Source organism: Typha latifolia, chromosome 3 (assembly GCF_019914945.1).
Source record: "Typha latifolia isolate L0001 chromosome 3, TyphaL0001v2, whole genome shotgun sequence".
Classification (NCBI taxonomy): domain Eukaryota; kingdom Viridiplantae; phylum Streptophyta; class Magnoliopsida; order Poales; family Typhaceae; genus Typha; species Typha latifolia.
The window spans coordinates 15,630,226-15,656,462 of record NC_133088.1 but is presented as its reverse complement, the minus strand read 5'-3'; the positions used below and the strand labels follow the sequence as shown (position 1 = coordinate 15,656,462).

The following is a 26,237-nucleotide window of genomic DNA, read 5'->3' as shown; positions in this document are numbered from 1 at the left end:
TGGCGTGGACCACAGTGGCCCGTCCTTGTAGTCCCTCAGCACTTCCTCCCTTCTGGCGTGGACCACAGTGGCCCGTCCTTGTTCAATGTATGCCACATTGCCACTCAAGTTCTCACCAATAAGGGGCGTCTAAGGAGTGAATGCCACTTCTTATCCAATCTCTCCTCAATGTAGTACGAATCTGCGATTCGTTAGTTGTATTGTAATTGAAAATCATCCCCTATCATAACGAAGTTATTTACATAATATTGGTTCAAGAAAAGTGTCCTGATCTCGATTGCCATTTCGGAATCTACTGATGGAATCCAATTAGCTAGCTAGGCACAATTTATGGTGTCAATTGAATTGTTTCATGAATTAAACGACAATTACTATTCTTGGTACATTAACACTTAAAAATATGGAATCGATAAACGAGCCAACTTAAATTCCTACCACAATTCCGCAAATTAACCTTCCTTATGTGGAATCACCCAATCAACGCATGCATTTCTGCCCAGGTACAGCCAGAGGATTTAAATCCTAAAACAAAAGGAGTATATGTACATGCACGTCGCCAGGATACACTGCTAGACTTCCATATTACTGCCAACAATAATTGCGCTTGATTCGCATATATCTCCATCCCCTCTTCTTCCTCGAGGGGAGGAAAAAGATGATATCCTTCTCTTCTCTCCTCCTCCCCCTCGCACTACTCTTCTCCACTTTCTCTCTAGTGCTATCCTCCAACAAATTGGAGACTTATGTAGTCCAACTTCGGCCACCTGCAGATGCTGATCACTTTGTCCTCCTCGATGAGGACGTAAAGGCTTGGCACGAGTCGTTCTTACCCGAGGCCACCTCGGGCGAGTCACGATTAATCCACTCCTACACCGAGGTCTTCAGTGGGTTCGCCGCGAGGCTAACCAAAGACGAGTTGGCTAGCATTTCCAATAAACCCGAGTTCGTGCGCTCGTACCCGGACCGAGTCTTACAACTTCTCACCACTCACACCCCTCAATTCTTGGGTCTTACACCAGGAAATGGACTCTGGAACTCTTCTAGCTACGGCGAAGGTGTTATAATTGGTCTGTTAGACACTGGGATTACACCCACCCACCCTTCTTTCTCTGACGAAGGAATGCCTCCCCCTCCTAAGAAATGGAGGGGTTCGTGCGCGTTCGAGAAAGGCTGCAACAATAAGCTCATCGGTGCAAAATCATTAGTTGACGCACAAGAAGCTCCTTTCGATGACGTGGGACACGGCACGCATACGTCGAGCACGGCGGCCGGCAACTTCGTAGCTGATGCTGTGGCTTTCGGGTTAGCAGGAGGTACGGCAGCCGGTATTGCCCCACGCGCACACGTGGCTATGTACAGAGTTTGCAACGCGAGTACTTGCTCCGAGGCCGCTTTGCTAGCTGGAATTGATGCAGCTGTTAAGGACGGGGTTGATATATTATCCATCTCTATTGCCGGTCCTTCTCTTCCTTTCTTTGACGACGTTATTGCTATTGGAACCTTTGGTGCGATGCAGAAGGGTGTCGTTGTTAACTGCGCCGTGGGCAACAGTGGCCCCATACCGAGTTCGGCGTCGAACGGTGGCTGCCAGCAGCGTCGATAGAAGCTTCAGGTCGACTGTTAAGCTCGGGGATGGGAGAGAATTCCATGGGGAAGCACTCAACCAGAAAGAAGACAACTCTACTTCCAATTCGTGCTCCCTCGCTTACTCTCCCGAATTCAGCTCATGCGACGACTTTACGAATTTTCCAATCAAGGGTAAGATAGTGGTCTGCGATGGGCCAGTAGTTCTCTCTTTAAAAAACCTCGCTGATGGCGTCACTCAAGCGGGCGGTGCCGGGTTCATAAGGATCAATCCGCCCGACAACGGCTTCACCACCGACGACCGGGCGGTCGACCTCCCTGTCTCTCAACTCCCCTCGCTCTACGACCTCAACATTACAACATACGGCTCGTCGAAAAATCCGACGGCTTCGATCGTCTTCAACGGCACGGTGCTCGGTGTATCCCCCGCTCCAGTCATCGCGCACTTCTCCTCTAGGGGACCGAACAAGGTGAGCCCCGGAATTCTCAAGCCGGACATCTCGGCGCCGGGCCTGAATGTGTTAGCCGCATGGCCTACACAGGTCGGATCAGGAAATAGTGGTACGAAGACGTTCAACATTATGTCCGGAACTTCCGTGGCCACGCCCCACACTAGTGGCATCGTGGCGCTTTTGAAGAGCTTGCATCCGGATTGGTCACCGGCCGCCATTAAGTCTGCGATCATGACGACGTCTGACACCGGGGGCCGCGACGGGATGCCGGTATTGGACGAGCAGTTAAAAAAGGCTCCCTTCTATGCCATGGGAACCGGTCAAGTAAACCCAACAAAGGCTGCGGATCCAGGACTAGTATATGATCTAGGTTTAGATGACTACATCGGATATATCTGCAATCTCTTCGGGGATACCGGTTTATTTGCTATTGTACGATCTCACAATGTGTCATGCTCGAAGGTGGCGAACATTACCGAGGCCCAACTCAACTACCCGGCCATAGTTGTGGCTCCTGCCGGTAAACCGGTGACCGTGAACCGGACCGTAACCAATGTGGGGAAGGCGAACTCGAGCTACAAGGTAGAGCTCGATGTGCCGGAGGAGGTGTCAGTTATTGTTACGCCTCCGGAGCTGCAGTTTTCGAACGTGAACGAAAAGATTACGTTTACGGTGAGTGTGAGCTGGAAGGGGAGTAGAAAGGGATCTGTAGATGGAAATTTGAGGTGGGTTTCCGGTGAGCATTTTGTCAGGAGCCCTATTGTCATTGTAGATGGTAGTAGTGCCTAAGGGGGGGTCGTTTGTTTCGACGGAAAAAGAGTTTTATTTTGGAATAAACCTTTTTTATTCTGGAATAAAGGTGCTAAACAGTGGGGAAGATTTTAGAATAGTTGAATGAATATAAATTTCAGTATTCTTCTTCTAATTAATGTATATAAACGGCAACTTCTGGAACTGCAACTAGCCAACTCAGCTGACCTTTTTTGTCTGGAACTACCCAATCAACGCATATTTTGTCAGAGTCAACTAGGACTTTCCACCTGAGTATTTTTTACAATAAATGCAGTCTATACATGTACATGTATATAATGGAGGATATATACACTACATTAACAGCACTTGCGTATAAATACACATCCATAGCCCTGGCCAACTCCATCCCTCTCTTTTTCAACATTCATGGAGATTGGAGAGCCACAAGACTTACAATATCCTCGTGAGGGGGCTTTTGTAATTTAATGCCAGCATTGCCAATTCTGAGGAGGCTTTCGTAATTTAATGCCAGCATACTTAATTAAAGACCCTTTCCATGAATTTAACAGTACCTGGAATACCAACACCTTGAAAACAGTTCCAGTTTGCACAACGAGAAGAAAAAATAGCTGCGACTTCCCAGCAATTTCTCTACAACCAAACTTAGTATTACAGATTAGAGCTCATGCTATGACCAAAAGGTGAACCATCCGGTCACGCTTATTGATGATGAATAATATACTGGGCCTTCCAAACTGCAACGCAAAGAAGTAAAGACCTTACTAAGAAGGTCAGATGGAAGACAAAAGGACTCTGATCCTCAAGCATTGGCCGTCTTCTGATTTGGCTTGAACACAAACTTTATGAGCGACTCCTTGATTGACAGAAGCTCAGGGAACTCTTTCTTCAACTTGGTGGTGTCGAGTTCATTGTTGCTCCTGGGAGCAATTATTACCTTTGCTTGCTCCTCCAAGGTGAAGTTCTTCCAGGTGAAGCTTGGGTCGATGTAGTCCCTGTACATCTCCAAGATTTCATTATGGCTGACCACACCAGGATTGGTGAAATTCCAGATTCCAGTGAGGTTTCTCTTTGCCATCTCAATAGATATGGGCAGTAGCTCATCCAGGATAGTCATGGAGTTGGGGATGTTGACAACCTTCTCATACCGGGTGATTTTGGTAATAAAATTGCGTGGATTTGATAGATCGGATGAAATAGGCATCCTGACACGCAGGGTGCAGACATTCTCGTAGTTTTTGAGCAGCTCTTCAACCTATAACAGACACAGACACATGATTCACCACCAAATTGCTCAAATTTTCACTTAAAGGCTATTTCTATAAGAATATTACCACATGAACTTGAGATGCAGTTTGCACAGGATAGATATTTGAGTGGCATGCACAATTAGATAAAAACAAAGCACTCCAAAATCACGGCAGAACCAGCTGAAGTAATCATTCCCAAGTTTTTTTATCGATATACTGCAAGCTTATTAGATAGTTCTCAAGTAACAAGAAATGTCTTAAACAGGCAGGTACAATACCAACATACCTGGATTTCATTTAGTCAAAAAAATTTGTTCTGTATTAGAGATAGCAGATTCTCTTTCAATATATCTCAAAAGAAACAACATAAGATAGCACATACTCTTTCAATAGATCTCAAAGGAAATAATATATCACAATTTGACAACAGAGGATAGCAAATTATCTTTCTTTACAAATAGTCAGAATTCTGCAGGATAGAAAGATACGTTGAAGTGGTAAAGTGCCCACCAACGACTAAGAAATCCTACGTTTATTTGCTAGTTTGTAACCCAAACTTAAAATCAGCAACTGAAAAGGCATTCGGAACTAAACAAAAGGCTGATTTTTATCTTGGTGTGTCATCTTCTTAACTAAGGGAAAGGTTACAAGAAACTATCCTGTTGGGACAAAATTCTATAATGACTCTTCCAACTAGGGTGGCATATTTCACATAACAGTACTTTTTGTTGTCAGCGTGTCATGCCAATGAACAAATAATAAAGTTGATGGAGAGTAAATGATGGACTTCTCAAAATCAGTATCTGTCAATAGAAAATCAGAAATGCTTCTCTACTTACGTCATCTTACATGTAGCCTAGCTTTGCAGTTTTATAGCAAATGTAATATAACATAAAATTTAGTTCTAGAAGTTGAAGAAAACTCATAACATCCTGTCAGAATTTAAAAAGCAAAAGATTTGCTGATCAAGAGGCGCATAATCGGAAAGATAAGCCCTGCATTGTCAACAGCCATTTTGAGCATTTAGTAGCCATCATTCTTATGCTTAGTTGGTAGGACCCTTCTGGTAGATGCTACTTTGTCAATTACAGAAAATGCTACAAAAAACTTGCAACTTCCAAGGGCCATCCTTTGAATTGTGCTGTATTGGATGTTGCGAGACTAAACTAATCTCAGGATGGAGATTAGTGGTTTTATATTTCAACGAAATAAGGTTGCAGCCTTTTGGTCAAAAACTTTCAAAGGTCATCAACTATCAAGAGTATAACAGGGAGAAATTCACAAAACTACTAATATACCAGGCCATTCTTATAACAATGATTTCCGGACATATTTATCATTGTCTACCCTTATATCAGCACTCCTACATTAGTCAGGAATGTTACTACACAAATTATGTTTTGGCAAGGTAGGTTTTTGTGCTTATCAAATTTTAACATTACAATGAGAAGAGATACTCTGCTGCAGTGAGAACTTTACGCTTGGATCTTTTCTATGATTCAAATTTCTCAAATAAGTTACCTATGCTAATAGCCTGAAAATTTAAAAAGTACCAATGATGGCATTTCTACACCAAGTTAACCGGCATTCCCAAACTAAAGATCTTAGTAGTCCATCATTCCAAAATCTTCGCTTTAAACCTTACCAATGTACTCTGCCAATGTCGAAATCATAAAAACCGCCTCAAGTCCACTAAGTCACTACAATTGACAAACGAACACTGGTATGCTTATAAACATTGTACGAAATGTGACGACGTGACATCTTACTAACCCTTAATTTTTCTCTCTTAACATAATCAATACACAGTATGACTGTATGACGACACATCGTCACTTTTTGCGAAATGTTTGTAGAGGAGTGTTTGTGAAAAAGGCTTTATTCTTAACAAACTATAGAAAGGAAAGAAATAAAATAAGACAACATGGATAATGGAACCGATATTCCAAGATCTGAGCTTGATCTCTCCGATCCAGATCTGCTAAACGCGACCAAAAAGCAAAGAGATCTACTGGAAGTAACGTTACATACCATGGCCTTGGTCTTGGAGTAAAAGGACCCAACAAAATTGGGAGTGTCCTCCTCCTTGAACCCGACTCCGGACCCAAGGGGATGCCCCTCGTCGTACTCAAAGATGCATCCCGTCGCGTAGTTGATGAGAACTAGCCCCTTCTCCCGGCACACGTCAGCCAGCGTCAGCGTGCCGGCCACGTTGGCACGGATCGTCTCGACCCGGTGGCTCTCGCACCAATCCACGTTGGGCCGCCCCGTCACCCCGGCGGCGTTGAACACGTGCGTCGGGCCGGCCGAGTCGATGTCGGATTCCAACCCAACCCGGTTCTCCAGCCGACCCGACCCGTATGCGAAAGGGATCCCCCTCTCCTCGCAGAGCCGGCCCAATAGCCCGCCGATCCAACCGGTTCGGCCGTAGATAAGGAACTTTAGACCGGTTTGGTTACCGGTCGAGCCATTCGTTTCCAGCCCCATCAACCAGCGATTTGGGGGAGGAGATCTGGATCCGGGAGAGGGGCTACCGACAGGAGGAAGATGGGAGTAATTATATGAGGATAAGTCTGATATTTTCACGCTCGGATGGGGTATTTGTAAGCGTCGGTGTGAGTAGTGGGGATGAGAGGGAGGTGAGGAGGGTAGGGTGGATATAACGATGAGCATGGAAAATGGAATCTACTGGATCTCTGAGAGAGAGCTCAGCTTTGTGTTAATTAAAAGAGGTTATTGTTACCCCAGATGTCCGCAGATGATGCATGTGGTATGTGGATGTCCATCTCTTAGTTGGGGCCGGGGGGGGTATCGTGTGAATAATACGAGTGTTGCTTTAGAGATTCTCTGGACGCTTCAATCTCGAAGTATTACGTTATTAGCTATTCTTTTGTCTTATAGCATTAGCATATGGAACGTGCGACTCCACGATCTATCGTATATTTTCATTTTTATTTTAACTTTCATACTCTTTCAAATAGAAACGGTGACTCGATTAGACAATTAACTCGTAATACATGCCATTCTTAAAGATGCCAAACAATGAACCAGTAATTGCCACGTGAAGTGATCAAACAATTAGATACCATTTGGTTGTTGAATCTGGTACTATTAGCAAATAGGGCCATTGATTAGAATGGAAGTTATTTATACATTGACGAGATTTGAATTCCAAATTTTCTCGAGACAATTGGAAGCGGGAATGGAAAGAGTCTACTAAATAGATGGATATATTATTCCCCCGACTCCTTCTCAGCTCTAGTTTTGAGACCACATAACCACCAACAAAGATAATAACTTGGTACCAACCTTACACCATATAAGGATGCTCGTCAAAGAAAGGTCCATAAAATCCTCTTAAATACTATAGACGAGTAAAAATATAAATTAATTAGAAGATGGTGGGTATATTTTATTTTTATGTAAAGAAGAAAAGATATATTAAATAGTTAGCACAATAATAATATGTGACATGGCTAAGCCAAAGTCGACTTAAGTTCAGGAAAGCAGGGCCGTCTCACCAAAATGTTGTCAAAGTGAAGCTTCCTAGCATGAAGGGCCTCCCTCTCACGACCACAGAAGCGTTTTCGTAGATGAAAAAGAGCGTTTGTGGTGACTGGGACTAGTCGCCGTAAAAGAAGGCGACGGGGCACCAGAGTGTAGGTGGGCCTGGCCCACTCTGAGTACTACTCGGGTTCGTTGATTATATTGGCTTGAGCCTAACCTAGACTAGGCCCATAGCCATCGCTATGCTAAAAACTAACTGCTACTTGGCTAACCCGTTTCTGGATCAAGTTGCTTATGAAAATTGCTACAAAGAGATCCTGGGGAATTTCAGTTACGAAGCGGAAGAAAACATGCGTCTAATGGACAAGTTGGAACTTATTAAGAACCAGTGCACCATATTGAAAGAGATAATTATTCCTAAAATTGCTTAAGCTTTGAATATTTACTAAAATACCTAGAACTGTATGCCCAACAGGTCGGCAGTGAAACTTTCGCCACTGGATTATACAACTGATCATTAGGGACCCATCAGATGTGAGATATGATATCACTAGTAACAAGCAGTAACAGTAAGGAGACTGCCGACCTGTTGCCACGTCACTCCAGTGACGTGTCCACCAGCCAGAGACCGTCCCCACTCCACCACTTCGGTAGCCCACTCCGGCTACGCCGGACACGTGTACACGTCTGGCGCCGGGGCCCCTTCCACTTGCCCCTAGGAAGGCTCCACCTTTTCGGTGTGCGTGGCCGTGGGACCACCACGAGTCGCCCACATCGCACCCATGACGGCCATCTACCCCCTTCCTCACGCCTCTTCTTGGGCCCCGCATCCACCCGCATCACGTGACCCGCAGTTGTGGCCCACTTGCCACGTGGTCCCCAGGCGAGCACCGTCCATGGGGGGACCACGGAAATAAGCTCCAACCCCGAAGCTTAAAGCTTTGACCCACCTCGCACGCGGGGACCACAACCCACACGTACCAAATAAACAATTCCACACGTGCGTACTCAAAACAACAGGACAAGATAACTAAAGAGAAAAGAGGCGAGAAAATGGCGAGGAAAGGAACCGTGTCCATGGCCATTGGCCAGTGACCAGTGTGGCCAGCCACGACGCGCTTCACTAAAACTACCGAGTTAAGATTAACTAAACACGATTAATCATAACTAAAAAAGAGAAATAAATCTAAACAGAGTTAGTCTTCGGCGCCGCTCTCCTCCTCTTCTTCCTCATCGTCCTCTTCTTCTTCTTCCTCCTCCTCTTGCCCTTGCCGCTGCTTTCCCGATTCGGTCATCAACTGCAGCTCCGGAGGCGCCCCTCCTCCCGGCGGTGCCGCCGCTGCCGGAGCTTCCATGACTGCGGCGGCGCCTCCCGCGACCACCGGCCTCGCCGCCGCGATATTTATAAACTGCGCACCCGGCGGTATCGCCCAAACCTGGGCCTGGCTGGACGGCCCCGCTACCCCCCCCGCTGGCGGAATCATCCACACCGCCCCCGGCGGTAGGACCCTAGCGGCGCCTCCCCAAACCGGCACAACTGGAGCCAGCCCCGCCGATATCGAGATCGCACCCCCTCCCGGTAATAGCGGGTCATGGACAGTATAGTAACCAGCTGCGCCCGTGACGCCTGTGGCTGCGGTCGACGCAACCCTTGAAGGCTGCAGCTTTCTTCTCCTCTTCTTCGCCGCCTCCTCCTCGGCGGCGGTGGTGGTGGAGGTGGAGGTCACCGGGGCGGATATCGCCGCCTGGGTCGGGATCTTGAGGGCCCCCCCGACGTTGGTGGCGATCGCCGGGACGGTGCCGGTACCTGTGGCGGCGATGATCGCCGGCTCGGCGTGCTCCAGGAGCCACCGGATGGTCTCCCCGTCAGATTTGTGGCCGAGCTCCCGCGTGAGCTGGAAGATTCGTGCGGCGCACGCGGCCGGCATGCGGATCCGACGGCCACGGCCCTCCACCTTGGTGTGCCGGTCCTTCGTTCGACCGGGCGGTCGGCGGAGAATCTGGAATGGGCCGATCAAATCGATAGGCTCCGGCTTGGGGAGTATCAGCTCTGGTTTGGGGATCATCACGTCCGGTTTGGGCATGATGAGCCGGTGGACCGTCGCACCTTGCGGCGCCGTCGCCGGCGGTTTTCCGGTGTCACAAAGGTCGGCGCGGTTCCCGTTCTCTTCGTCCTTGTCTTGCTTCTTCGAATCCATCTCTCGCGGTCTTCTGCTTCTCCTTCGAACCAGGTTACATCTCTACTCTTTCCCTTCGCTCGTAACCCAAGATAACGAAGAGCTCACACACATGACACAACGAAAGGAAGCTTGTTAAGCTGGACCCTGGAAACCCAACTCCCTTCGTCTTATTCTACTCACTATTTGGCCTATCTCATGGCCTTTAAACTCCTATTACCTCAAGTGCCCACTGATCCACTTGTGCAGGCCGTCAGATTACAACTGGGTCCACCGATTTAAAATCTTTACGGGGTTAATTTGGTAAATTTACTGGATCCTATATATATATGATCTGGATAACAGATATATCAATCTATTTCACGCGAAGGCCCAACTATCCTTGGAGAAGGGTCCTCTTTTCACTAAAATAGCAAACAAGACTTCCTTCTACGCTCTGAAATAATAGCAGTACCAATCAGCGTCTCTATTTTTCCTGTTCATGTACTTTTAAATTTTATCAGGACAAATATATAATATTACAACCATTTGATTTTCTTTTTCTTTATAACGCCTGGATTAACTAGGCTTTTTATGAATTTCCAATCTCTATTCTCTCCTCATGCCAATCAGCCAATGCCGAGGTCCGTGCGTGTATACAATTCCCTACCTGATCTTCCTTTCCTTCTCACCTTTTTTCAATTGCCCCCCGAAACTTCTTGGAACTTCTCTTCCGTAAATGCGCGCACCCTTTCGTTCCACAAATACCCTCCTACAAATTTCTCTTTCTAAAAGGCACCTAAAAAGGCTGGGGCCTGGCTGTGTGCATACTCTTTTCAGTCCCTGGTTGTGGTTGATTCGACTCTGTGGAGAGAGCGCAGCAAAAATTCCTACATACTTGAGCTGCACGCGATCTCCGTCCCTCAAATTTTAACCCCTCTCACGTTACCTTTTGGGGCCACTCAAAACTCCAGTGAGTTGGTCCCCCTTGGGAAAAGGGGACCCAAGTCGGCCCCACGTGGGTGGTGCTCCCGGCTCCCACAAGTATTTTACTGCCAACTGTCCCCCCCCCCCCCCCAACCCCACCACCATCCACCCCTTCCGTAAGTCCTGTCGTGGCTGCGTGACGCATCGCTCATCCTCTTGCGGGCACGGCGGCGCACCCGAGGCGGTAGTGGTCCCACGTCAGACCCCACCCCACTCTCGGATGGAGGGGGTGGGTTCCAGCTGCCCGTCCGTGGGAAACGTGTCGCCCGTTGAGACGTTGTAGGTTCGCGGGGACCGCCATCTCGGCAAGCGTAGGGTTCGGGACCCACCGGGTCTGCAGGGGATGGTTAAGCGCAGTGGACCCCGGAAACGAGGCGGCCATGGATGGGGTCATCGCCAACTGGAGCCAACTTGCATGTGGGACCCGTTCCTTTGTAACTGGTGGGGAGCACGACTGACCTGGGTCTTACGATAGGAGTTGCGTACGCGGGTCGACAATTGGGTGCAGATCACTATTTACCAAGCGGGTACTTTTGTAATATTTTGTTTATAATGGGGGCGCATCGGCTTATGGGCCAAATAATATTTGTAAAGAGTTAATTACATCTTAACCCCCTCTCAACTCTATGTATCACTTTCAACTCCTCACGACAAAAAAAGAAGTTATATATACCCCTTAAACCATTTAACTATATTATTAAGCTCGCTTCATCAATATTTTATTGAAAATTTTACTAACTTAATAGATAAATAAAAATTACTCTACTTTTTTTTTTTTTTTCTCATATCCTTTTTTTTTTTTATTAGCCATAATTTCTCTAAATATTGAATTTCTAAACCGATCTTCTATAATTTTCTTTAAAAATCTACTTCAAACCGGAGAGGAAAAAAAAAAGGTAAGGATATTTTATTCGTCCAAAATATTTTTTAAATAAAATTTTTAACTAAAGGGGTTTAGTAATATAGTTAGATAATTTAACGGGTACATGTGTCTATTTTTTTTTCTTGAGATTTTAAAAAAAAAAATGATAATTAAATAGTCAAACTATAATTAACACTTTCTTTTTAGTTTTACCATAGTTATTTATCAGACTCATTCATCTGAACTTTCTTTTCTAGGCGCTATTAAATTCATTTTCCTGGATGTTTAAATTCTCTTTCCTAAACTAATGGAGCAATGGGATTTAAGTTAGATTATTTTTTTCGCCACATACAATGTCTTAGAGAAATAGTCTCTTTACATCTTTTGCACATGGCTAAACAGTCCAAACTATGGAAGTCATCGTATAAGATTCCAGCCTTCATTTCAAAAGTAAGGACAACTTAATCTAATACATTAGATTAGCCCTCACAAGAGCGAGATTGGCCCAATCTAGTCAATGCACAACTCTGTAATTTTTGACATGGTTCACTGTCTCTACTTTCAACTCGGATTCCAAAAGCTAAACATAACTAAATTGTAAACCTGAGCAATCTATCGTTAGGCTACATGTGTACTATAAGAAACGAAGGAGGCAGAGGAAGAGTCCCCAAAACTAAAAACTCTACGACTAAGCTAGCCATGCCAAGAATAAATTCTCGCTTAAGGCTTCGTCAAGATCACTTGAAAACTTAATACGTATAGATCTATCAATCCATTTAAAATTGAAAGAATAAAACAAAATAAGATTTGATAGTAAAAGATGGCGGAGGAGAATGGGGGCGAATTCAATGTTTGCATCCACGTATGAAAATAGATTAGAGGTAAAGTTGGTATTAGGGTGAGATGCATGGTGTAAAGTGAACGAGAACAAAAAAAAAAAAAGAATAAAGAGAGAAATCTATGGACATACAGAGGCGAGAGCGAAAGTCTTATAGAAGAGGAGAGAAAAATGTAAACTCTAAAGGATTGGTTGCAATAAAACGTTATAACTAGCAAAAGTGTGAAAAGTGCATATATGTTTCAATTAGGTGGCATTCAACAACGAGAAAATTCCTTGAGCACGTCGTCTTCAACGAATCAACTAACGTACCGTAATAATAAACTAAAAGAAAGAACGACGATCGATACGAGATACTGCCTACATTTTAATTTTCTTTTTCGAACCAGAGATTAATATAAATTATCACTTGCTAATCCGATAACCACAGACCGTAATTCCAACGAGATTTATTCAAGTCGTAGTCCTAGTCCTAGACTTGTAGCCGTACCACGGGCCCCCACTTTTGTCTACCAGTGAAGTGGGCCAGGGGCAAAAGGTAGTTGGCTGTTGTAGTTGCTCCATAATTGATGGCGAAGGAGGTGTCGACGTATTGCTGCACAGAGCCGTTCGTGTGTTGTCCTTGTGCTCACAATGGTAGGTCCAAATCCTAGTCACTTATTAGAATTTAAACCATCGTCGTGCATGCTTCGTTGTTATTTTATATCATCTTACGATTTCTTCTTTTTTTTCAAAGTTAAAACTTAGGGTTAATAACCACATTTTGATTTCTCAATTACTACTCCGGATGCCTCATGGAAGTCCTATAAAAATATCTTTACTTTCACCCCCTCTCTACTATTAGAAGTGGATTTTGAAGGAATTACAGAAGATAAATTATAATTTAATATTTAGAGAAGTTGACATAGAGACTACTTTGTTTATCTATTTACGGTGGAGGCTTAGTGATGGTATATGTAATTAGTTTAGTAGGGTGAAAGTGTGATAGCTGAGGGGTCAAAGATGTAATTAAAACTAACCCTAGATTATGCCTGGCCCAATCCAGACTTTGCTCGGCCCGATTCGATGAGAGTTTAAGGCTTAAGAGGATATGAAATAAAGAGTGGAATCTCGTGAGAGTTTAAGGCTTTAAGCGGGTGAAAGAGGGTTGAATGGTTGATGCATCCGACTCTCGTGTTCGGGTTGGCAATCGAACAATCTTTATCTCTGACTAATTTTGTCGCTTGGAAATTGGAACAAGTGTCGATCTTTCTTTTTCTCATCTTTACCCAAATAATCGTTGCACTGGTGGGCCTTGAGCTTCTCTACCAAATGCCAGTCCCTCAAAACCCATCAAATCGATATCAACACAAAGATTGGAGAAGATAAGGTATTGTAGCATCTCGTCCCTTATCTCGGGTCACGTCCAATTTGATCCAGGAGAAGCTCGACGTGTTTAAGAAAAGGAGATTCCGTGTAGGTTTTCTACTTATCTTCTGCCACCTAAGGTGGAAAATTCTTGTTTTAATTAGTCCAGTAGAACAAAACCATGACCTTTTTTTTCATTTTAAAAAAAAAGGAAGTCATGATTTTGGCTTCTGGGTTACTTGCAGGAGACCCGGTGTTATGGTCCTCTTTATAAAGGCTTGTTTGGATAAGTTAGGGAAATTGTTGAGAGGAATTTTAGCATATAGAAATTGATCCTATATGTATTTTTCTTAGTGTCGATTTAATTTATCGTGTTTGGATAATTTAGAAAATTTTGGATAAAAAAAAAAAGGAGAAATGGGAGTAGGAGGACTGGTGGTGGGCCGAGGAGATGGCGGTGGTGAGCAGAGGAGGAGGTGGTGGGAGACTGAGGGAAAAAGCATTGAGAAAAGATGTATTTTTTATGGAAGTGGAAAAATTATTCAAACATCTACGTAGGAAACTTTTTCTATTTTTTAAATTTTTTTTAGGAAAATCTAATTCTCATGAATTTTATATAATATTGGACTATCCAAACAGGCCTAAATGATTGTTATTGGAACATTATGGTGATTAATATCTTTTTCGAAAGTAATAATAACTACTAGAGAGAATTAACCAAGAAATCTGTAATTTTAAAGAGATCGACTAGATCTCGCATGGATTTGCATATAACGTAATAATGTGAAAGCAAGCTGCTATTCTAACTCAATATTTTGAGTCTCCCTAGGGGATTTGATTCTCCTGATAAATATTAGAGTTAATATTTAGTAATTTATTTTGTCAAAATAATAATGTGGTCGAAAAAGTAAGGTGATTGATTTATTCAGTTCTTCGAGAACAATTACTTCCGCATAAATGCTTGCTGGAATATGCTGCTTTATTAAATAATAATGGGTGCCTCTTCCTTATCTTGGGAGACACCAACCTACTTACTATTACGTCCATAATCTGTGGACATATCCCTTTACTTAAAGGGAATAACTTATATAGTTTCTTCTTAAGGCTTAAGGCTTAAGGCTTAAGGCTTATTTTCCTACATCTTTGTTTCCTAATTTCCAACTGTGAGAATTTGCGTTGTGCTGGGAATTAACTCATATAGGCATTATTTTTTCAGCATAAAATTGCACTTCCACTCGACCTGTTTACTGTTTACTGCACGTAGCAGTGAACAGTTACTTTGTGCATCTCTAATTCAAACATCATCGTCTTGCTTTAAGTAGTAAATTTTTGTGGAACCGGCGGCCGTAGCAGCTTGTTCTACTAAGGGGGGTCTTCCTCCGTAGCCAGCCGGGCAAAAACTCCCCTCCCCTCTTTGCCTGGTGGCCATGGGAATTAAGAGAGGGTTTTCTCCCCTCGATGGTGATGTTGCACCCTTTCCCGTCCTTAATAACCTCTTCTTTTCATATTTTTCTTCCCCTCTCCATGCTCTTCTCCTATCTTAAACTCATCGCTATTTGGACTACTTCATCCTCTTCAACCCCGTCCCTCCTCCCTCAAGCTTCTCCCCTTCCTTTGCAAGCTGCGACTTCATTGACGCCATTGCATTCACCCTCTCCGTGCTCGCGCCGCCCACTACCATTTTCTACGTCGCCCTCTCTCGCTCCTCGTCGCCTCTTCCCCTACAAGGCTAGCGGCAGTGGAGGGGGAGCAGAGCAGGGTTTGCCAATGTTGGAGAGGGTGCGGTGATGTAGGATCGTTCGCCCACCCCTATGTTATTATTATTATTATTTATATTTTTATTGTTCTTAGCTTCTTCGCTCCCTCCCTGTAGCCGAGGCCACCGCCTCCTCTTTGTCGCCACCACCACCTCCCGCTATATCTGGCCATGGCTTGCTGGCGGCGAAGCACCTCTCAATTTCCTTTTTCTTTTCTTTTTATCCTTTCAATTTTGTGTTTGTGTAGGTCTTCTTCCTGGCTAGCTAGCCGGATCCAGTGATCATGACAGAATGGCTGAAAGCTAGATCTTCTGTGTCAATGTTGCCATTTAGGCTTTGATGAAATGTAATTTCTGTTGTGCTGTTGTTTTTTCGCCAAGTTTCGTGGACTTGTTTAAACTATCTATTACTTTTCTCTCTGTGTATCAAGCTTGTAATCATCTACTTTAAATGAAATCTCTAGCCTATGAGCTAATACCTCTAGTCTAAGCATTCTCATCTTTCTTTCAGTAGTTACTTAATTTATAACTGTCTCGAATCTAGATGTCATAATTCACTCTAAAAAGCAATCTTTTGGGAAAGGAAAGGCTATAGTCCTTCTTCAGGAATCAAGACTCATCACAAAAGCTTATATTTTGGTTAGATTTCCAATAGCAATAAAAGAGCAGCAAGTGCGAAAGACAAAACAAGAAACCAAGGAAACTTTATAGTGTAAGTAAAAAAAAATATGATCGAAACCAACGATGATTTATTCTTCTCTAGCACGAAGCACTGCAGCTGCTACTATCTGAAGCTTCCAACTCTTAAACTGAAGCCAGTCGCAGGGCAACTCTCCTTTGGCAGAGGGTTAGAGAGCCTCTATTATGCAAATCTCTATTCCTGCCAAGAAAGAGGAGCCCTGAAACTGGTTAGCTTAACCAGGCAATGATATACAAACAATCTCGAGTAGCTGCTTCTTTTGGACTTGCTTGCTCTATCCATTGTGCCGCATCACAAGCTTTATAGCAGTGAGCAAAAGGGATACACCTATCAAGCATTTGGCATATGCTCAGGTTTTGTGAAGGGTTATACCGCGGATATCCGCTTTGCTTTCGATATCCTTTACCTCCATAGCCATCATAGCCATGTCCAATAAAGTTCACTTTCCACTAAGCGATTCTTCGCCCAATTTGGACAGCAGGAGAGAAAGGAGATAGAGATTTGGTTTCATGATCCTTTTCTTTCCCTTCTAATTGTCAGAGAATTCTTCAATATATGACACCCTGTGTTATTAAGTCGTTGCACTTCGAAGCCTATGTAGTTTAAGACTGTCCCATTTCAACAAAAGAACATCGTTACAGTTAGCTCATCTTACGAAAACGATCGTGATTTGCGAATAGTAAATAACAGTGGTCCAAACCACAACACCAATATAATGCAGGGAGTTAAATGAAAAAATTTATATAGCCGCAGCCCGCAGGGTGTTCTGGCATTATCCTTCTTGCAGCCTTATTCCTCTCACTTTTTTGGCATGTTGAGTGGCTTTTGGAAGTGGGAGTCGATAACCCACGTTTTCAACTAATGACGGCCCGAGATTGGTTGTCCAAAATAATACCAGCAGTCATTTCGAAGCATATTTACACACCGAGTATCACTAACACTTTAGTCGTATACATATGCAATTGACACAGTAACAGATGGCAGTCTAAATCAGCTCTTAACAACGAGTCTCCGCAGAGGATTTTCGGTGTCTGTCTTGAAGTCGTTAAGGCAGTCAACAATTTCTCCAGTTTTGTACCAACTAAGACTGGATTCCTTGTGGCCAATCTCATAGTTCTCTATGTGAGCAAATGCAACAATTCCTCAGCCCACAATTTAGGCAGTCTTCCCCTTCAACGATGTACTGCTAAAATAACGGACTGATTATCCATAGATTGTAGTCCCAACTGATAATATAATGATGCCTAGGGATATTTTCAAATGAAACATCAAAGATGATATTTGGAAAAGCCAATGCCACATCTCATAGTTCAAAGTACATAGTGCGAATACTAACAGTTGAAAGCTTTAAGTAGGTTATACACACTCATCTCAAAAACCAACCTTGACACTTGGTGAATGATTGTTTTGCGAGAGTCCAGAAGATGCAAGAGGGGAGAGTGGCAAGGGAAAAATAAGCCAGAAAATCTCAACAGATAAATAAGAACGCTCAGATGCGTGACATAATTATAGTGGGGAAGACTGTCGATAAATCATGTTTATTTTCACCATCCTTCATAGATCATAAGTAATTAATATAAGGAAAAGGGCTGCTGCCAATGAAATTCTTTTCCCATCGAAGTCAAAGCCAACAGTTACAAGAAATTAGCAAGTAATGATGCCTCTGCTCCCTCGTACCTAACAAAACAAGGAGGTACGTCTTGACTGTACTTCAGATTGCAAGCCAAATTTGAAGAGCTTTGCGGCTTAAAAAATGATGACTATACAGGGCAATTTCGTCCCTGTTTTAAGTTTATATTGAAAGATTAAAAAGAAAGAAGAAGTAAAACAACAGTTGGAACACGCCAAATGCTTTAATAAACGAAGAACACTGGAGTGCACCAACACACGACAACCATAACAGGCAAGCAATATCCTCACCTTACCTCACCTCACCTTTGGTAAAACCCGTACCAGTGCAAAAATATTTAGCTGCTCAACATTCTTGCATATTTTCGAGGTTATGTAGGTATTCAAATCGATCACAGTTTACTCCAACTTCCCTGAGTGCGGAGCTTAGCCGTGGCAAAATTTTAGCCAGCGTTAGCTTGAAACCAACTGAACAAGAATGCTCCCTGCTCTTCTCAGTGGAGCAGGCATCTGATGTCAGTGAGCCAATTGAAGAGCCTCCCATGTAGGCCTCGCAAGCTTTGAGAATGTAGTGACCACGCTTGCAGAAGTGGTCCCTAACAAAGCCCTCGAAATGCTACATCAACCAAACAAAGAGACGGAAAAAGTCAGATTATTAAATCAAGACAGTTCGAACACTACAAGTCTAGCAGGACTGCGGCATAATTGTACGACCATACTAAAGGAGACACTTGAAACTGAAATGCCCGCCAGTATTGGATTGCATAACACTGATAGGATTGATGAAGATTCTGATGAAGAAAATGATATTTTGAAGCCAACATCTATTTCAATAGGATTGCATCAAGCAGCTTTCCTCGTAGCGTTAAGAAATCGAAATATGCAAAAGCATTTAAAGCAGCAGTAGAAAAAGAAAAACTAATGCTACAAATAGAAAGGAGAGAAGACATGCAATAGATACACACAGGCAGGAAGGGCTAGCAATTTGCTTTACCATGGGGGGCCTTCTCAGCAGATATAGTATAGATTTCAGATTCAGCAGATATGTGTTCTCATTGTAAGGCAAAGAATTCTTCTCGCCTTCAACAGTTCCAACCTGCTTTTCATATCCTGCTTCATTGAAATATGGCTTAGAGTTAAGAACCAGACCCTGAAGTGAAACAAGAACTTGAAGGATGCTGGAGGATGATGGGTCCCAAACTTCATTTCCTTTGCCGGTCCATGTATTTAAAAGGCTTAAGCAAACCTTCCCATCAACATACAAATTGGGGTTTACTCGCAAACCACCAGAATGATAGTAGGCTGACTGCAAGGTGGTGAAAAGGTATTATTAGTAGAAGAGAACTCATTTTGGAAATACAAATCCATCTTTCATATGCTAGGAATTGCTGAGAGCTAATCTTCAAGAAACATCATGAAAAACAGAACAATGTAGCTTCAATTACCGGAGGAACTTGAGGGTACTCAGGTGGCAGGTGAAAGTCAAAGAAGAAAAGGCCATCTTGGTATGGTGTTCCACAGGCTCCAATTATTACTGCTCTTATTAGATCCATGCGTTCCTCAAATACTCTGACATAAATGGCATCTGCAATCACACTAAAAAGATTAGCTTCTGATACCTATTTCTACCCAAGCCTTGATGTTTTAGACATGTATCACTGACCTGGTAAGTTCTTCTCAAGAATGTTCCATTCCTGCTGAACCTTTTTGACCCACTTCTTTCCACAAGTACCCTGCATTTATTTCTTACTTTAATGAGTATCAAAGATATCCATATATCGTAATCAAGACCAAAATAATCTGTATCCTCATATGAATGAAAACCTTAGCTGTGTTTTAATTTAAAGACCTTTTCATTTATACAATATCAGCACTCATAAACTGGAAAAGGTGAAGTAACCAGAAACATTTCTAACATAAAAGAAGAAACAGTAGCAAAGGCCACCTGCCCACTATCCCCAAGGAAATGATGATCCAAGGGGTTTTGCACGATATCAAAGTGCTTGAAGCTATGAGGACCATCACGACTATCTGCCCCTGTACTTCCAGCATATTCTTCCATAGAAGCTGAGCTGTCTACATCCTTTTTCACGTCATTTTCTTCTGCTCCTGCCATATTACCGCATGCCTCTTTCGCATCATTGACATACACACTACCAACAGAAGCCTCAGATTCTTTATTGCGAGTTCCCTCGTCTGCAGCTTTTTCTGAAACCTCGAGGACTTCCTGTGGATTAGCTTCATTTTCATTCATGCCATCAGAACCAGAAATATCCATTTGTTTTCTTCCCCGAGCAAACAATCCTGTCGCCAATCTGGTGACATAACCAAGAGCAGCAAGAGGCACAGAAAGTGGCCCATTTCGTCCAGCATTACCATTATCTGGAAAGAGAACATCACTGTTTTCCTTTTCAACATTCTCATCAGTCGGCATTTGAAGATCACCTTCCTGTAACAAAGGATACAAGAACAAATGAAAAGCCAATCAAACAAGTAAAATTCAGAATAATGGCAATAAAAGACATTAACCTTTCCAGAATTATTAAGTGTGTCCATTTCATTTTCATCAACTGTTTCCCAACTAGCACCATCATCACTAACTTCACTTCCACCGTCAAATGAGTCTCCGTCGTCCTCTCGACCAACAACATAAACTTCATGAGGTCCAACCTAAAATAAGAGGTAGGAATGCATCTTCAAATTACTAAAATTGCAGAATAAATTGGCACACAGACGGTGATGCCAACTAGCACACTACATAAACTTTTCAGAGAGATTGTTCATGTAAAAAAAAAAATTGGAATGCTACAATTATATGAGTCTTTACTTCAAAAGAGCCACACCTTTGACATCTTCCCATCACCCCATATTACTTCAATATCACCATCTTGAAAACCAATTATGTTCCCAACCCAAGACAAACTACTAAAAGTTGCACAGGATTCAACCTCAGGCGCCTGCTCCAATTCACCATAATCTGCCTGCTGCCTGCTTGGATCAGCTTTTGTGCCCATTGGGTCTTGGTCATCCTCTTTCTCCACAGGGCTTTCACAATTGACTGTTTCACTAGAAACTGAAACTGATGGCAAGCGGACAACAACATCCCCATAACAATAATCATAATCTGGATGAGCATCCAGTTCGTATGCACTCACCACTTCATCGCTATCAAATTCCTTGGGATCCTCTGGCCTTGATATAGGCTTAAGCCACCGAACACATACAGTTCTCTCTTTGGAGTTCACACTTCTTACAATCCCCACACGTTTTCTTTCAGAAGAATCATCCACTTCATTTGAAGTCTTGTCCACCACATATTGCTCAGGGAAGAATTCATGATCATTTGGACTCTGAATAGGAATCAAAGATGTTGAATCCAGTTGATTTTCTCTTCTTCCATCTTGCCATACTACATCAACCGTCGTCACAGTATTTACAATAAAAAGAGCCCTTTCAAAGGTCTCATCTCTTCTATGTGTTCTCTTATCTCTTTTGAATAAGACTTTCCGCAGCTTTTTGCGATATGTAGGCCAACTTTCATGAGTAGATTCCTTCAACACCGATGATGAACTACTGCAAGAACATTCTGGAAGTACATTTTGTTCAGCTCCATTGTCTTCACCTGCTACTAGCATTACATTAACAATTGTTGAATCAGTAGTATTGGGCTTGGAATTTTCTTTTAATTCTATACTACTTTCACAAAATGAATCTACCAGATTCTCAGAATCTAGTGGATCATTTGGAGGATCTGAACTGACCATGCCACCTAAGTTAACTGTGTCATTCTGAATTTTCAGATCTTGTTCAGGAACATCTGCAGGAAGTCCTGAGCCTTCTATGTTATCACATGTTGGGTTTTCCATATGTTCCGCAGTACATCTTTCTTTTGGTTCTGTACTTGTCACTGAAGTATCATCAGCATATGATGATAGCTGTCCAGGTGAAGGGAGGAGACAACAGTCAGCTAATTGCCAATTTGCATGAGAAAAACAAGATAACAGAGTTAGCTTCTTTGGATTCTGTTCTTCAGGCGGAACAGTTGCTTGGTTGGCACCAATGCCAAGATAGGCTGATGCTATCCAGTAGACAACAACAGAAACTGTTTCAACTTTGGTTACAGTACCTTCAAGACGGCTTGCTTTCCACAATCCTGAAAGCCACCTAGAGGTTCTAAAAACAGATGATGATACAGCTCTGACGCGCTGTCCTGGGTAGTACGGACAACTTGTATCATCAATAAGCGGCTTTGAAACTGGCTTCAGTCGCAGAGGATCAGCCTTGACAACTTTACAAACAGATCCATCATCAAATAAGACAGTTACATTATCCAAAACTTCATCCACTCGACCCAGCCAAGGTCCAAACACTACAAAGTCACCAACAGTGAATTCCCTTATGCGTTTAAGATCTCTAGAAGATACACCTTTTAACGTGTCCCTATCTGCAGCTTGCAGATCAACTGTGATGTTAACATCCACAACAAGACCCAACTGACCCATTGGATCTGAAGCAGAAGCAACATAATCTCCATGCAAAAAGCTTCTATCTACAACTGTGATGTTGGTTATATCATCCGTTGTTTCTGACCCATCCGTCCATGTTAGTCTAACTTGGCCATCTGGTAGAGAATCATCATTGTCATCACCATCCATGTTGACAGTATCATCACCATCACCGGTAGCACCAACTTCTGCGTCATTCCTCTCTTCCATCTCTTCATCATCACTGTCATCTGTGATGCTACTATCTGAATCCGAATCCCCAGCTACTTCCATCACTATTCCAAGCAAATCTCCATACTTACTGCATTTGACAACATCTTGTCTATATACAAATGAATCTTTTGGCGGGCCACTTGTAGGTTCTCGACAGTTAACTTCCTCCCCATTTTCTGGACTCTTCTCAGCTATAGATCCAAAGTCATTTGATGCATCTTCCATTAATACCACAAATTTCAAGTTAATTGATTCGAAATTCAGAAAGCCTGTCAACAGCAAATGACAGTTAATTTTTTTTAACTTAAACACATAAGAGAAGTCCTCCAGAAAATCATCAGATCATGCTACGACAATAAGATCTTTCTTTTTTAAATATAAGAATTTAAAACTACATGAACCAAGAAAAGGACATCCAATTAAGTTCATTTTAATACCATTCATAAGTTGGTCCAATCACAATGATGTTATGGTGCAAGTCTTTGAGTCCAAGTTCAAACTAGCCCAATTCCCTCAACTGCAGGATTTTACAGCCTGCGCAGATCTGAGAAAATACTCAGCGAATACTCATATGACGTCTGAAAAATATGAAACCAGAGAGATTTATTTGATAACGTCATGATCTATGTTTTTAGATTTAGAATTTATCTGGGATATGGGACAAAACCGTGATCTAATCTGAAGGAGATACAGAGACTGGATTGATAAGCTTACTAATTTGTTTTTTATTCGGTTTTAGTTATCTTAAGACTATTTATTTTATTTCTTACAAATAGGGTCTTATGGCTTGTAATCTAGACATGCATTGAATTATTGAATTAAATAATCTTTCGTCTATCTCTCTATTTCTTATTAAGTCATCTCACCTTGTCTCTCTCTCCTCTTTGTAGTTTTCCTTTTCACCGTGCCATCCTTCTTTCTAGCCATGTACAACTCTACCAGTGCCATCGACCTACCTAGCACTATTATCTGTATTAGCCCTAACCATCAGTTTACCATATCCAAACCCTAGATCTTTGTACCACTTAGCTTAAGCCCTTTTCACAAACCTACCTAGAGTAAAACTACCATCAATTGCCCTCCTCCAATCCCTAAATGCACCACCTAAAGCCTCGTATGCACCAGCAAGCTAAATCAGCCGATCCAGCCTCTCGACCCTATGTCGATGCGCACTGCTATCAAAAACCAAGACCATTAGCCCGAGCCGGTGCGCACCTGCGAGGTTTGATGCTCACCGAACCTCAAATAACAATATAGGAAGCACAACGAACAATCTAAATATGGTGAAAGCAATGCAAGAAAAAGTTTCCCTTCCTTCCAGAAATGTCAAGACAGAAGTGAGACCAAGATTGTATTTTAACCACACAACAAGCTTCATCCAATTGAAAATATATTGTCAATCTACCTCCCTCCCCTAAAATCCACCAGTTGTGTGCTTTTTTTTTTGGTGAATATTCTGTACATACGGCAAATTTGTTTCATAAAATGCTCACAAAACTCACCTTGATACCTACGCTAACTTAAGTTTCTTTGTTGGTACTCTGCAATGATATGAAGCACTAGATCTTGCCATTTGTTTTCCAAAACAATTTCTTAGCCAATAACTAAACTGAAATTGAAATAATTTTTTTTAAAACACTCATTACGCTATTTTAACTTGAAAGTGATAGTTAACTATGGAAAAGTGAACACTAAAGGTTGCAAAGGCAGCTACATGGTCTTTACTTGAAGGAACTATATGGTGGTCCGGGGGGTGCCAGTTAATCGGCATGACACATCTGTCTATTATGGTTAGCAGGAGTCAGCATATCTTGTATGTAGTGCTTCCTCAGTGGGTCAGCGCAAGGTCAAAACAGTTCTAAACAAGGTTAGCACAAGTTAGACGCAAAGAACGTACAATGTCTCTTGCAACTGACAGGACCAGCACCTGTAACATTAACCCAATTGGCACATAATCATAGGTAATGCCCCTAGATAAGAATATAGTAACATACTCTCTACTTCTTATGAGATGCTAGTAAAAATATGTCTAGGACTTGTCTAAAACCGCATGCAGTTTAATTGAACTCAAGAAATTAAAAGCCAACAAACTTATTCAATAAAGCAGGAAAGAGGAATAAACTCAACCAGAGCGTCAAACAATTAAAGCTTCAATAATGTGCTCTTTTCTTAGAACCCTTTTGACCAGATGAAGGTCTACTAGTTAATAAGAAGGTCTGGAAGAAGGTTGTAGGATCCATCGCAAACGCTAGCAAAGACTTTGCTTTCACACAGTATTCAGAGAAACGTAAATACCAATTCAATAGCATGTTTGCATGTAGGCCATGAAAAATGTAAACGTAAAACAAATCATATCATTGGCTATAAAGATTTACTCGGTAATCTTTCTTTCTCCACGTTATTCCGAGCTTTATTATTCTCTTGCAAATTCACAATGCCTCCATGAAAAACTCACATTTTTATTGCACTTTTTCTATTCTGGAACTTAAGTGGCACAGATTAACAAAAACGCATCAAAATAATCATTTCAAAATTTCAGTTAAAAAGAGCTAACTCTCTCAGCTGCATCCTCCTTTAATAACCATCTTTTCTTTAAAAAAATCATATTTCCTCTTCCGCGTGGCCACTAGATAAGTCCTAATAGCAAGATCAGGCACTCAAATGAAGTGACTCTAAATTTCCAATAAAAGGATAATATCAAAAAGAATCGGATAAATCTCAATAACATCGACAAAGGCGCATCCAAACCTGAGACAATCGCGACGCCCTCCAGATACGAAACCGAACTAAACGAAAGATCTGCAGGAAATCCAAACAACAGCCCTTGATCGAGGAGGGTCCGGCGAGCTTGTATGCCGCTCGCCGCGAGAATCGGAATTTGGACGAGTACTGAGTAAGGGATCGGATTCTAAACACCTTCGTAAGATAAGGGAGGAGGAGATGACTTGGAGAAGGAGAACGCCACGAGAGATGCCCTAACCTAAGCTCGGAAGTCGGAAGTCGGAAGTAATATAAAGACGTAAGGCACAAAAAAAAAATGTACACCGAAGCAAATTGCTATTATTCGCAATCTCTTTTGTAAATTATTGCTAGAAGATGGTAGTAAACATGGCGACCGCTATAGTTTGTAGAGTCGATGCTGTGTTTGGCTCGCGTCTCGTGTTATCACCTGAGCCTACTGAACTCGGTTTGTTTTGCCGGGTCGGATCTTAATAAACTACTAGAGTCTAGAGGCGAAACTTAACTGGGTGGACTTTGGATCCAAATGTAAGCCCGCAGTCAAATCTAAGTTTCAGTTAAGGGTGCAAACTGCAAACGGGTCGGATAATATTCGATCCAGTTCAATATCATAGATGTGAAACAGAGCTGCAAATTTTCTATTTAAATTTACTAGGAGACCTGCTTATCCACAAGTATAACCTGAATCTACCGGTATTTAATAGATTTTCAAATTTCCTTACTTTCCTCACCCTCTTAATTATAGTTTTCTTTATCTTTTATCTTTCATAATCCACATTCCACTATTAAATATGGATTTAAATAGGTATTTTAATATCCTGTTTATTGGTAAAATAAAAATAAATAAATTTATTAGTGTATTGTATATCCTCAAACTTTGGATTTTTTTTTTATATTTATTTGCATTTTAATTTGCTTATGGTGATATCTAATTTGTATTT

At 42.3% G+C, this 26,237-nt stretch overlaps 4 protein-coding genes across 5 annotated transcripts; 1 reads left to right on the top strand and 3 right to left on the bottom strand.

Moving 5' to 3' along the window:
- Positions 1–702: 702 nt before the first annotated feature.
- LOC140783616 (subtilisin-like protease) lies at positions 703–3,273 on the top strand. The gene has a single exon (XM_073130556.1). It carries the CDS (start codon positions 1,410–1,412, stop codon positions 2,823–2,825), a length of 1,416 nt encoding a protein of 471 aa, XP_072986657.1. The 5' UTR covers positions 703–1,409; the 3' UTR covers positions 2,826–3,273.
- A 53-nt stretch (positions 3,274–3,326) lies between these two features.
- LOC140783617 (bifunctional dTDP-4-dehydrorhamnose 3,5-epimerase/dTDP-4-dehydrorhamnose reductase) lies at positions 3,327–6,813 on the bottom strand. The gene is made up of 2 exons (XM_073130557.1): positions 6,089–6,813; positions 3,327–4,062 (listed from the first exon to the last, which is right to left on the bottom strand). Exons 1-2 carry the CDS (start codon positions 6,728–6,730, stop codon positions 3,610–3,612), a joined length of 1,095 nt encoding a protein of 364 aa, XP_072986658.1. The 5' UTR covers positions 6,731–6,813; the 3' UTR covers positions 3,327–3,609.
- Positions 6,814–8,618: 1,805 nt separating this feature from the next.
- LOC140784420 (uncharacterized) lies at positions 8,619–11,543 on the bottom strand. The gene has a single exon (XM_073131822.1). It carries the CDS (start codon positions 9,760–9,762, stop codon positions 8,761–8,763), a length of 1,002 nt encoding a protein of 333 aa, XP_072987923.1. The 5' UTR covers positions 9,763–11,543; the 3' UTR covers positions 8,619–8,760.
- A 6,189-nt stretch (positions 11,544–17,732) lies between these two features.
- Positions 17,733–25,692, bottom strand: LOC140784489 (probable ubiquitin-conjugating enzyme E2 23). 2 transcript variants are annotated; one of them, XM_073131936.1, is made up of 9 exons: positions 25,306–25,534; positions 22,995–23,101; positions 20,683–22,826; positions 20,369–20,509; positions 19,785–20,288; positions 19,503–19,572; positions 19,285–19,424; positions 18,834–19,145; positions 17,733–18,455 (listed from the first exon to the last, which is right to left on the bottom strand). In XM_073131936.1, the coding sequence occupies exons 2-9, from the start codon at positions 22,999–23,001 to the stop codon at positions 18,186–18,188; spliced, it is 3,588 nt and encodes a 1,195-aa protein (XP_072988037.1). In that variant the 5' UTR covers positions 23,002–23,101; positions 25,306–25,534; the 3' UTR covers positions 17,733–18,185. The 2 variants fall into 2 exon arrangements, with proteins under 2 accessions (XP_072988037.1, XP_072988038.1); XM_073131937.1 differs by lacking the exon at positions 22,995–23,101 and having other exon boundaries at positions 25,306–25,692.
- Between the last annotated feature and the right edge of the window lie 545 nt (positions 25,693–26,237).